Source organism: Aulostomus chinensis, chromosome 7 (genome assembly GCF_037954235.1).
Source record: "Aulostomus chinensis isolate RoL2024-O1b breed Wild chromosome 7, RoL_Achi_v1.0, whole genome shotgun sequence".
NCBI classification, from domain to species: Eukaryota; Metazoa; Chordata; class Actinopteri; order Syngnathiformes; family Aulostomidae; genus Aulostomus; species Aulostomus chinensis.
Window position 1 is genome coordinate 12,976,252 of NC_141326.1, and position 13,749 is coordinate 12,990,000.

The window sequence follows — 13,749 nt, forward strand, 5'->3', positions numbered from 1 at the left end:
AAACATATGTCTATTTTTAACAGTCCAACTCTCTCTCTCTCTCTCTCTCTCTCTCTCTCTCTCTCTCTCTCTCTCTCTCTCTTTTGAGGGGAGGGGTCACAGGATTATTGTTTGGTGTCTTTGATCAGAGAAACACAAACACTGTCTGTGCCCTTGTCAGGCCCCCCCTAACGTAAGGATCCTATAAAGTTTCTGCGGTCTAGGCCCTGCGCATGCGTATTGGCGCCCCTGAGTAGCGTGTGTAGTAGTATTATTATTGTGAATGGGGGGGTGGAGGTGGGAGAGGGTGGGGTGGGGGGGCGGTATTTTGGGTGTACAGTCACAAGAGCGACTCGTCGGAGCCAGGAAGTAGACTGTTGGTGTCTTCAAGGACCGAAGGAACGGTGGTAATATCGAGTGGCAGAGACACGGGCTGAATCAGCGACCCGCTAAAGTGTGATTTTAGAAGATTTGACGCTTTAAAACTACGTCACTAAGTGACTGAGACGGATAGATTTTATGAACAGTCGGGTTTTTTTGACCGTTTGTTCTTATTATCGCGGTGCTGAACAACAATACTCAAAGAGAACGCTTTTACTTCTTTTCCTGCACCACAGAAAAAAACAGCTTATAAGCGATGCCCGCGTGTTTAAGTGACGTTCTCCCTGCACGCGAGAACAAAAAATACACTTGTAAATAAAGAGCAGGGCGCATCCTTCTCATATGACCCACAGACGAGGAGCACTTGAAAGTTGCAGGTAGAGAGAGAGAGAGAGAGAGAGAGAGAGAGAGAGAGAGAGAGAGAGACGGTCAAAGTGAGCTTTATCTATCGTGGTGGGTCACTTAATAAGAAGCACTTGGAGCCGGAGGAGCGCGCGCAGGGGCCGCGGTCACCCTCCTAATAAGAGCAGCAGTCAGAGAGGCACATTGCTACACACACACACACACACACACATACAAACACACCACACAAAGTCAGAGAAAAACACACACACTCATACACACACACGACGCGGAAGGGAAGTGAGTCAAAGAGAGGCTGAGTGAGGAACCGACGACCAGAAACGCAACTTTTTTGCGTTGTTTTTATTGCGCCGGATTATTTGTATGAGAAAAAAAGGTGTTTAAAGTAAGACATCGCGAGGCCGGAGAAGAGTGTGCGTATGCGTGTGCGTATGTGAGTGCGTGTGTGTGTATGTGTATGTGTGTGTTGGTAAAGATGCCGCGGGTAGTCCCGGACCAGAGGAGCAAGTTTGATAATGAGGAGTTTTTCCGCAAGTTGAGCAGGGAGTGTGAGGTGAGTGTGCACACTGAATCCTTTCTGAGCGGCGGAAATAAAAGACACGCTGGCTCATTAAAGTCGATGCTGGCGTGTTGAAGTGTGTGAGGCTTCATAGACAAGAGAGTTTCATTCTGAAAACCTCCATAAATGAACGAAAAACTGCTTCAGAAGTGAATCACTTTAAACTATTTCTCTGAACCATCCCTTTAAATTGAAGGAAAAATGTAATGAATTGATTTCATGCTGATATAGAAATTTGGAAATTCAATTTTTTTTCCCCAGTTTTTGATAAAGCCATTTTATGATAGTTGATGAAACAAAGCATGGTGGCCTTGAAAAAAAAAATTCCTGTGGCTTATCTTCCAATGGCAGCTTCTACTGCTGGCATCCACAATCAAATCTGCTCCATTTGGATTCTTTTCTACTCCAAATCAAACACACGGAGCACACCCCCAGAGAACATGGACAGGCTGCTTTTTTCTGCTTCAAACTTCCTGTGTTCTTATTTTGCTTTAGATTAAATACACTGGCTTCAGAGACCGACCCCATGAGGAGAGACAAGCTCGCTTCCAGAACGCCTGCAGGGACGGACGGTCAGAAGTAGTGAGTCCAAAACTGGATCTTTGTCTCCTTCATGGAAAACAAGAAATGATCAGATAGATAGATAGATAGATAGATAGATAGATAGATAGATAGATAGATAGATAGACAGACAGACAGACAGATAGATAGATAGATAGACAAATAGATAGATAGATAGATGACCCTGTAAGAATCCTTCAAACTATTTAGTTTCATGAACATACATCACAGTGTGTGTGTGTGTGTGTGTGTGTGTGTGTGTGTGTGTGTGTGTGTGTGTGTGTGTGTTCTGATGTGTCCCCGTGCACCAGGAAGTTGTAATCAGACATGTAGACCCATCAGGCTTAACTTCACCTATAGACTCTTCCTTTCTCTACACCACAGCTGCAGTTGTCTCAGTTCTGTTTGTGCAAAAACGCGCTCATTAACGCGTGTTATCACACAAGGTACCACAAACGCAGTCAGGGCTGTAATTTTTGTGCCTAAAATTGGACTGAGGAGGTAAATAGTCTCTAGTCTCAAGTATAATTTTGGTGTTTATGTAGTAAACATGTGCTCAGTAGATGTACAGAAGATACACACTCACCAGAGAGTAGACATTCAAGAACGCAGCACAACAGCCCTTCAACAAGCGCTGCTTTTTGAGAGACACTGGCTTTTTTTTAGCTCTAAAATGAATAAATCATTAAACCGAGCAAATATTATCAAGAACAGTTTTCACTGAGTTGTTATAATTGCTTCAAAACTGCAACTATTCCCCACTTTCTCTCCGTCTTAAGTGATTTTAAATGACATAACAAGAAATTCAAAGACACATGAGACATTTTTTACTGATATTTATTCACCAAGATACAAAGGTTGTGTAGTGGATTTCAATGATATCAAATTACTGTGAAATTTGAGTGAACTCATTAGTGTTATTAGCAGTATTACTAGAGGTAATCCACAAATTTCCACGCTCAAAAGATAGAAAAGATAAATAATAAATGAATAAACGTGACTTGTGTAGGTACGAATGAATATTTGAAGTGGAGTTTCTTTTTGTGGAACCCCCCCCCCCCCGACCTCCAGCTGAGTTGCTCCAGCATTGTGGTGTTGGACTGTGGTTTTCTAATTAAGAGAAGCATCTTTTGTAGTCAGACACAGCCGAAGAGGGTCAGTCTCCAGTTCTTCTAACACGTCTAGTCCCATGGACGGCTCTCAGAGCTAAGTGGGCTAAATGTAGCATTGGTGTTTATGAACACGTCGTGCTTCCATTCTTCACACTCTCATTTCTTTGTTTATACATGTTTTTAACTGTGAAATGTGTTTCATACAAAGTCCTCAACAAAAAGGTGAAACCAGACTAAAAGCCCTTTAGCTAACTCTCACACACACACACACAAACACACACACACACACACACACACACACACACACACACACACACAAACAGCAAGCAGCTTCTGCTGTCTTAGTCATCCTTGAGGTATTTTTCACAAACATGCTGTCAACATGGCAGGAGGGGGGCCGCAGGGAGGCGGGGTGGGGATGTGTGTGTGTGTGTGTGTGGGGGGGGGGGGGATTTCACATCTAGTTTTACCATCTTTTAGTAGGACATGATGCGTCCGTCTGTCTGTCTGTCCTCACTGTATTTATAAGCCTCTTCTGCTGTGAGAATTGATGGCTATGGTTTTAATGGGTTGACGGCAGCTGTGACATCATGTCGCTGATTTATCTATCAGCCAGACGCCGCTAAAGACCTCCTGCTATTTTCATGGTCAGTGTGAACAAGTATCAGACGCACTTCAGCACGCTCCCCAGGATCACTTTTATAGATGAGAACAGACAAATAAATTGTGTCATGTGGTCAATATTTCAGGTTATATATATATTTGTATTACTACACACACATATATATATATATATAAATCATCATGTGTTTAGTGTTAAACTTTTGAAATGAACAATATTTTGCATACTCACCTCTTGTAATACAAAGTGTCCCATCTGAAGTTTTGATTCAAAATTATTTCGTAATTCCTTTCTATTAAAATTGTTATAAATTATAATATACAAATCCAATTCACTTGATTCATATTAAACATTTAAAAAACAACAAGTTATCAAACCACACAACTCTCCTGCTCATTAGTTTGATCATTTGATTGAATATTCATTGATTTGTCTTGCACCTCTCTGACGCTCACCAGTGGTCTTACAAGATACTGGAACAATAAAACCCAGGATAGTCACATGACATTCAATCACGTGACTTGAATGTCCGCTCCTCTCTGTCTCTGCATCTGCTCTGCATTCGAAAACGCCAACTCAGCGTATCAGCTTCCGACAAACAAACCAGGATGTTCGAGAAATTGATGTTACTTGAAAAATATTGTGTCACAGTGGCAAACTTCAGAAGCTCTGCCCCCAAAGTCTAGGACATGTGTTGCCATGGCAACAGCCCCAACAACCATTCAGAAACATTAAGAAGCATCGGGGGGATCCTGTCGCTGCGCACTGTCGCAACTTTGTGAACATGTACGAAGAGACATAGTGAAGGAAAGCTTGTATAGCTGTTTAAGCGTGAAGGTACAGTGGCCATTCGTTTGGTTCGATCCTCACTCTCTGCTTCTGATGCCTCCTGTGTGTAAAGTACTTTGAGTACCCTCAACGTAGAAGGGCACTACATCAAAACGAGTGAATTTGGTGAGGAAGCTCTTGATACATTATCCTCAAATGCTGCTGTGCTGGATCAGATTGACTGACTCGCCCCTGAAGTGGCGCCCTCTGGTGATAGAAGTGGTAAAATGTAGGACGCTGGTGCATTCACATGTGTTAGTTTGAGGATTAGCAGAGTTCTGCTTGATGTGGAACAACTGGTTCTGAAAACAAGGTGAGCGCAGAGAGGCACAGAAACATGTTTTAACATGTTTGCTTCTTTGATGTCATCCTTAACGCTTATTAGGAATCACAATTTTGTGACACACTGCGGTTGTGATTGTGTTCGGGTGCAGGTGCTAACAGCTAGTGCTACAAGGACTGAACCAGGGTCTTGCTTTTCTGTCCATAGCTTCCTCTACATCCTCTCTCTTGGGTTTTTTTGTTTTTTGTTTTGTTTTTTTAGCACAATTTCTGTTCTGAGAATTACGAGCTAGCCTCTGGTACATGAAAGCAGCACTAAAAGCTAGCAGGAGTTTTGTGCACGGTCAATTTAATGTACATGTAGCAGAAACAGTCTGCTACAGCACTGAGGAGGAATGAAATCATTCTGATGATTCACTAGTCAGTGTACCATCAAAATAATGATGAAACTGCAAAACTGGCAACTGCAAAACTGCCACAGTGTTTGTTTTGAGACGATATTTTTTAATGTAGTTAAAGCAGAAAAGGTTTACAATAAAAAAAAAATAATTCATTACAATATTTCACCGGCGGTTTTATTATATGATGTATGTCATCGACAGTATTTGAATAGTTTGAAAATCAAACATATGTTAAAATGCAGGGTGTAAACTCTAAAAATGTATGTGCTAAATATATTTACAACGAACGTCTGATGTAAATATTCTTTCCAGTACCATCACGTGGCCCGAATCACAAGATGAATCTAAAATGTTCAGGATTGATCTGATAAATGGGGCTATAATTCAAAGTAAATTATCTTATGCTCAGCTCATTAGAGATGAGTCGCTCTCTAAACAACTATTGATTTTCATGCTGCTGTCTCTCTCTCTCTCTCTCTCTCTCTCTTTCTCTCTCTTTTCTCTCCTTTATTCATTTCCTTTGATGTTTCATTTCTTGCCATTCTTCTCTCATTTCTCTGGCACGTCTCTCTTTCAATCCCACTGTTACCCTGTTTCCCTCCATTTCTCTCTTTCTCTTCCTCATCCTCTTTTGTCTTTCAGTTTCCCTCCATTTCTCTCCCCCTCTGACTGCCTCTCCTTCCCTCCTTTCCTCTCCAGCAGTAGTAGGCAGCAAATTGGTATCAGATGGTTGTAATCCAATACTTCAAATACAGCAGAAATGATGACTCGGGTGTTCTTTTAGATCTCGTTTCTGTTAGTTAGCGTGTGTGCGTGTGTGTGTGTGTGTGTGTGTGTGTGTGTGTGTGTGTGTGTGTGTGTGTGTGTGTTGCAGACTTTTAGTAATTTCCAGCTTTCTCTCTACATTTCTTTGTCTCCCTCTCCCTCTCTCTCCCTCTCCCTCTCTCTGTCTCTCTCTCGCTCTCTCTCCTTCATTCAGACATAATTCATACGCTTCTAGCTCTCTCGCAGCCTTAATGCCCTTATTATTGATTCGTCTCAACAAACACACAAAGACAATAGACAAACACACACACACACAGATGCATAAAAAATGAAAAATTCTAACTGAATTTCCTGCCTCTTTGTATTTCATTGCTCTCAGACTGCAACAGAGAAATGCATCGTATTGACATTCAGCTAGGCTGCGTGCACGAGTGTTTATCTAGAGAGAAACATCTACAGCAAGAACCCATTTTACAGAAATCAAAAAATGAAGAACACTCCACTGAGATTTGATTACATTATTGTGTATGTGTGTGTGTGTGTGTGTGTGTGTGTGTGTGTGTGTGTGTGTGTGTGTGTCCAAGAAAACCAAGAGGGACATAAAGAGTTAAGTATGGAAGTTGAAGTTCAACATTAAAACATTCCGTTGTTCAAGTTACACAAGGACTTGCTCAGTCTTTGAATCGAGATCTGCAGTATCACTCAGATTAGTAATTTTGCGTAAAACCGGGTTTGAAACTGTTGAACAGATAAGTTGTACATGTTTCCAAAATAAATGTAGCAAGTTTCCCGCCAATGACAGGACTTGAACCTACAAATTTGCTTTTACTTTTTGACCTGTGGCCCGTTTTTAGCTGCTACTGTTCATCTCGCCGCGACACCCTGGACTTAGATCCCTCTTCCCCCTTTAGGCACAACTCTCTGTGCTGTACTGGTTTCCTGAGTAATAACAGATAAGCTGTGACATCACAGGTGCGCTGGCATCGGCCTAAATTGTCAACATCTTTACAGCCTGTCTGGTGTCTCTCAATTTCCAGTTGTTATATATAAAATAACATAAAAATGGAACTTAATTCAACCCAAGTTGTAAAAAAATATATATTTTTGATCAATATTGAATTCCAATGACATGAAATTCTTACGACAGCCAAATATCAGCGATGCGTTTTTGAATTCTTTTCTCTCCCTCTGCCAGGCCTTTGTTGCTACGGGTACCAACCTCTCACTCCAGTTCTTCCCTGCCAACCTGCACGGAGATCAGAGGCAGGTTCCTACGAGGGAGTATGTCGACTTTGAGAGAGAGACAGGAAAGGTCAGATACGCACACACACACACACACACACACACACACACACACACACACACACACACACATACTCACACACTTGCTCTTCACCTGTTGGAAAGGTGAAGTAGGCCATGTAGCTTTATTGGTGTGAAACATCCATCTTTCTCAGTTCCACTTGACGACAGATCTCATGCCTAATCATGTGCACATTGTTGTCCCGTGTGAAAGCTTCTGTAAAAAAAAATTGCAGTTGGGGAAGCATTTAGATCTCCATCTGTTCTTTCACTTCCTCTACTTTAAAATTCATGGAATGAACAGAGACAGCCACTCTCAGCTTCACCCCTTGTCAGGTTGAGCCCAGTTTTAAACATAAGCTGGATGCTACTCATTTGTGCTGCCATGAAAACAACTGTCTCCCACCGTTTACTGAACATACAGTGCAATGTTGTGACTCCAATTAATCCTGGTCTCAGAGGTGAAATCATAACTATACTTAAAGACTTAAAGATCGCTGCTGTTGTCAAGGCAATGTCGGCTGTTCAGTGCAGTGGTGCTGCTGCTGTGTTTATACGTATGTTAATTGTCTCCCTTGGCGCTAAGCCTGAACTTTGGCTGTGTTCGTGTGTGTTCGTGTGTGTGTGTGTGTGTGTGTGTGTGTGTGTGTGTGTGTGTGTGTGTGTGTCAGAAGGCCCTCCATGGACACTAGCCAGCTGAAATGAATGCCGGCTGGCGGCTCATTAAAAATGCATTCTGGGAAATCGATGGACCTCCATGCCCCAGGGCTGACGGACCAATCTCACACTGTTAATTATTTAACGCAAATGCCCCTGATGGTTGGGAAATGCACGTGTGCGTGTGTGTGTGTGTGTGTGTGTAGATGGGGCATCACAATGTGTGACGTGTGTGTCAGACAAAGGGAGAGTGTTTGTGTGGCTAAAGACAGAGAGTGTGTGTATATGTGTGTAAGACGATACCATCACCTCGATGCTGCTCACACATCTATGAAGTTTTAATGAGGCCAAGAGACGTAAAGCAGTTTCACAGTTGTTCTGTAGAGACAAAGTCACGAAATCGTACACGAGATCCAGATAGACCTGCTCTTTTCATCCGTGTTCATCTCTTGAACTAAAACACATTTGTCGCACTTTACAAACATAACAACTCAGATGTGTTATTCCAGATTGCTGAAATGTACTTTTTCATGCTGCTCCCTCAAAAGACACAAGTATAAGGTTTCAATCTTTTATGTAAGAGTCATTTATATTCCACGTGTATGAAAAAGGACAGGCGGGTGCATAATGTGGTTTTCTAAGAGCAATGTTCTGACAAAAAGTACTGAAAGTACTGCTGAGAAGCTTTCCTGCCTTATTGTGTACTGAGTGAACATTTTATGCAGCTTTGGTTTCATATAATCACACGTGCGCACACACGCGCGCACACACACACACAAACACACACACACACACACACACACACACACACATACACACACTCCAGACCTCCCTGTAGAATACGACTGTCAGGCCAGAACAGAGATCTTTTGAAAATGTTAGCTCCCTTTTATTAGTATCCTAGCTAAACCACACTCATCCTCATTAACTCCAACAAGAATATGAAGTTTTCATCCACGTCCGTTGGTTCGTCTGTGAGCAGGATAGCACCAAGACTACCAGGATGACCCTCATAGCTGGAGAGCTTGAGTGAGAGCAAGGGACGAACCCATTTAAAATTGGGGCAAATTTAATTAAAATTTGGGGAAATATTTTGTGGATCTTGCAGAGGTTCTTTTTAAAAATTTCCTCATAAATCACATCCTTGAGGTTGCAGTAACACTAGACACAGATGTTGCAATAGCAGGATTAAGGAAATAATTATAATGAGAATTTAATGAGTAGAGAAGAAACTGGAGGCCATGAGCTATGATTCAGACTGGGCAACCAAGACGCTGTTTTTGCCCCACTGTCCTTGTTTTTATTGCTTTTCCCTTCATTTTTTCGTTATTTTAGTTTCCCTTTTCTTTCCTGTATTTGTTATTCTTGTGGCAGTTTATATGAACCTACACACTGTGTGTCTGTCTCTCACTCCATTCCCCCTCTTTTCTCTTTCCATTCTCCATGCTTTTTGCTTACATCCTAAGTAACCTCCCCTCCCTCTCCCGTTCCGTCTCTCCACCCTCGCTCTGGCCTTAGTTTCCAAACACAGATGGTGCCAAACCAAAAGAGTAGGCTAGCACATCCAGGTTAAACTTGGCAACTGTGTGTGTGTGTGTGTGCGTGTGTGTGTGTGTGTGTGTGTGTGTGTGTGTGTGTGGGTGTGTGTGAGTGTGTGTGTGTGTGGGTGTGTGTGAGTGGGTGTCTGAGAAGAAGAGAAGTACACGCTTACTGTGTTGCTGCAGGCTAATAGGCGCCAGCTGTGGACAAGGCTAATTTTAGCATTAGCAGCTAACTAGCTAGCGAGCATCCGCAGCAACCAGCAAACCTAATTACAGCCGGCTGCTGCAGTTTGCATTTAATTTTATAGCTGAATTGAAACTGAATGAAACTGTTCCCACACCCGTCCATGGTGGCATGTTTTAGTTTGAAAGTCTGTGTCAGCAACCTGAATTGTGAAAGTAACTGAAGCATTTCTTTCAAGTCATATTTTGTCGACATATATGCGCCTCCTGTTTTCTGGGCTTAAGGTCACTACCTCACCTTGCGGTGTTAAATCTCTTCTACTGTTTTACAGTTTTTGTCCTGAAAACTGCCAAAACACTCATCTTCCATTAGGCTCCATTAATATTTTAGCCAACTAGAAACTCATAAGTCATGAAAAGTATGATTCTGGTGACCAGGTGAGTTGGTGGGACAAGAAATGACAGGAGGAAGAATATTTGCTCAACATGCCGACTTAGAAAGTTTATTTTGTTTGGTTGTGTTTTAGTCCATCAACAAAGAGCATATTGATTTTTATTCCATCTAATTCCACCTTGTCTGCCATTATTTCTTCAAATTTCTTTTTTTGTAGAAACATCTTCTCGGCTCATCAAGTTCAAAAGGACACTGCATCACAAAACTAACAGAAAACCATGATATATTCATATTTTTTCCCATTTTTTCTGATATTTTTAACTAACATTCATTCATGATCACAAATGTGTGATGTAGAAAAATAAACTCAACCGTGGATGACCAACTCAAACAGTGGGTCGCAATGTGTTAGTGCTCATCATCTTCATCTTGACAAATCCTGTAAAAAGGAGCCGTGTGTGACTTCAGCACTCAGAAACCTCTTTCTATCCAGAGTTAAAGGGTTTATGTTTTTATCCATTAAATAACTCTTCGGTCTCCATATATCCAACATTCTTTCCTCTCATTCATTAATTTCTCGTCATTCAAGAGTTTTACTGGTGGTTTCCTAGAAGAAACTGCTGTACTTCTCGTTTCCGTTGGGTGAAAACGGATACTGGGCTTTCCCTTCGTCCCTCCATCCCTTCGGCTTGCTTCATCACCTCTAATGTTGGAAAATCAACTGTATACTTCCCTTGGATTTATACCACAAATGCATTAACTGGAACCATCATATTATTATTTCTTTTTAAAAACAGTCAGTCGTTTACTTTTTAGAGCCGTGACATTTTCAAATCTATCGGTGAATGAAATGAGCGAGGATTGCGAAGGTGATTGTGCTCGCCACAAACGATGTGTTAGGTCATGAAGCCCTTGGAAGAGACTGGAAACTGGAAACTGGCTCCAGTACCGAGCGTTTGCTGGTTGAAATGTCATATCTGGGGATGTGACTTTGGATGAGGTTGAAACCACAGGAATTCCTCTAGAAGTCTCAGTGTTGAAGCTTGTTTACGTGTGCACATTTGATATGGACCCGGTGTATAAACAAAGATTGTGAAGAAATAGAAAGAGACAGCGTGGTTGTAGTGATGGAGCTCGAAAGGAGAAGCAAATGAGTCAAATCCGTGACAGAGGACGCTGCACTGAGAGAGATAAGAATGTGTAAGAAAATTCTGAATACTTCATTTTCACCATAAGCTTTTATTTCACTCATCAGTAAGAACACATCTAATTTGGATGTTACCTGAGTCTGAACCACTTCCTCTTCGAGAAATATCTGTAAAAATAATCAAAACATTTCCTATGAGTGCCACATGATTGCATACTGCCATTGTTGTGAATAAAAGCCGATAGACTCAGTAGAAATATGACAAATATGGATACAGCTGTGGTGAACCGTGCAAATATTTCATTGTACTTCTGCAGTGCTGCAGTTCCACACTTTGAATAAATGCGAAGTTTTTATCCACAGGAACACCTTCGGTAATATAGGGCAATATTAATGTACATCCTAAAGGAACCTTTCTTTCAATTTCTTTTTTTTTTATGTATAGCCAGAAAACAATTAACGTTCCAGATGTGTGGTTATGTGACACATCCAGAACAGCTTCGAGGAGACAGATTTACTGAATATTCTTTCTTTCAAAAATGCTATCAACACGCTGTTTGATATTTGATGAATAAGCTGTTTTTTGCTTCATAGGAAAATATTTTTTTGAAGAAAAAACTGAACTTACACTCGGAGAAGCAGTCTTAATTTCCCTGAAGTTTACTTGCTTCTATTATTCACAGTGTGTGTGTGTACGTGTGTGTGTGTGTGTGTCCATGTGTGCCAGTGTTATAGCATAGAGAGCTTAACCAAACTTGAAAAATGTGTGTGTGCGCGTGTGTGTGTGCGTGTGTGTGTATGCCAGTGTTATAGCATAGAGAGCATAACCAAACTTGAAAAATGTGTGTGTGCATGTGTGTGTGTGTGTATTTGTGTGCGTGTGTGTGTGTGCCAGTGTTATAGCATAGAGAGCATAACCAAACTTGAAAAATGTGTGTGCGTGTGTGTGTGTGTGTGTGCCAGTGTTATAGCATAGAGAGCATAACCAAACTTGAAAAATGTGTGTGTGTGTGTGCGTGTGTGTGTGTGTGCCAGTGTTATAGCATAGAGACCATAACCAAACTTGAAAAATGTGTGTGTGTGTGAGAGAGTGTGCGCGTGTGTGTGTGCGTGTGTGTGTGTGTGTGTGTGTGTGTGTGTGTGTGTGTGTGTGTGTGTGTGTGCCAGTGTTATAGCGTAGAGAGCATAACCAAACTTGAAAAATGTGCAAACAGACTGACATGAATGTGTGTTTGTTCGCTGGCTTGACAAGCTGAGGTGCTGCGGTGTGCAAAGGTTTGACTTGCCTCCATCTACATAGGATGACAATTGTTCTTTCAAATGACTGCAAGGAAGGCACCATTGATGTGAAACCCAAACAGTTACACTCCATGTACAATACAAGCAACTTACATGTGTTTCAGTGTCCTGATTCCACTTTTTGATCATGACATTTTACACTTCATGGGTTTCTCTTTCAGGCATGTTTTCTTTTAATTCTGGACACATTCAGTATCTGGTCTCATGTTGCCTGCCTCTGTGTCGAATAATATCAAACTCTCATCTCTGTCTCTGTCTATGTCTATGTCTCTCTCTCACACACACACACACACACACACACACACACACACACAAGCACTGGCTTGCATATGCACACACTCACACTAATATGAGCTGATGTTGACATGTTTGTGACAGAGAAGAATCATAGCAGTTTATGGTCACTAAATAGAAGATGATGAAATTATAGGGCAGCACTGGTGTCAGATAAGAAAAGATTTTAGTGTGTGTTTGTGTGTGTGTGCGCGCGGGTGCACACGTGTGCATTTGTGGTGTAAGGTTTCCCTTTTGAACGGAAGCTATGCCATCGGTGCGTGACTTGTCAGTGACATCATCAAAGGCTCACCACTAATTGGTTCCCTCTGCTACTGCTGCTCAGGATCAGGCCGTACTTGCGTGCGTGCGTGTGTGTGTGTGTGTGTGTGTGTGTGTGTGTGTGTTTTTGCATGTCTGCATGCCTACCCACACAGTTGTGTTTTCCATCTTGTTCGGTGCATTTTAATGAAGTTTGTTTCATTTCAAATCTTAACAAGTGAACTGTCCTGCATGTCTCCCTGCTAGTAGACGTTAGTATACCGCAAACCTCCACCCTGAACACACAGACACACACACAGATACACACACACATGCCGTCTCCTCCCATAAGGTTTCATATTTCTTGCTTTAGGCCTCAGATCAATGACCACACCCTTTCCCACAATGCACTGCAGCACACACAGAGACAAGGTCCTCTGTCTGTATCCTTGTTGTGTGAGTGTCTCAGGCTGGTATCATGTCTCTGTGGTTGAGTGCATCTGTGTCCAAGTCAAACTGTATGCACCAGGTAACAAGGTAGAACCCGATAGGCACTGTGTTTGCAAATGTGAAGTTGAGAGGATCTAGATTCAAGGTTCACAGAAAACTACAGAGATAGATCAGTCTGGTGTGAAATCCAGCAAGTGTGTGTTAGCTCCATTCCTCTATTCTTAGTGCTTCTCTTCCAGTAAGTGCGTGCTGAGCGAGAGTGGAGAATGCAGCTCACCTGGACATCTGTGCGTGTGCGTGCGCGCGTGCATACACACACACACACACACACACACACACACACACAAACACACACACACACACGATGGATGAAATAAAGTGAGACTGAC

At 42.0% G+C, this 13,749-nt stretch overlaps 1 protein-coding gene across 4 annotated transcripts in view; it reads left to right on the plus strand.

Moving 5' to 3' along the window:
• Positions 1 to 789: 789 nt before the first annotated feature.
• Positions 790 to 13,749, plus strand: part of cbfb (core-binding factor subunit beta) — a 31,390-nt gene continuing 18,430 nt past the window's right edge. For all 4 annotated transcript variants that reach the window (XM_086208509.1, XM_086208510.1, XM_086208507.1 and 1 more), the window contains exons 1-3: positions 790 to 1,276; positions 1,778 to 1,864; positions 7,049 to 7,165. In XM_086208509.1, coding sequence (XP_086064635.1) covers positions 1,175 to 1,276; positions 1,778 to 1,864; positions 7,049 to 7,165 — 306 coding nt within the window. In that variant the 5' untranslated portion in view covers positions 790 to 1,174. The remainder of the gene's footprint in view (positions 1,277 to 1,777; positions 1,865 to 7,048; positions 7,166 to 13,749) is intronic.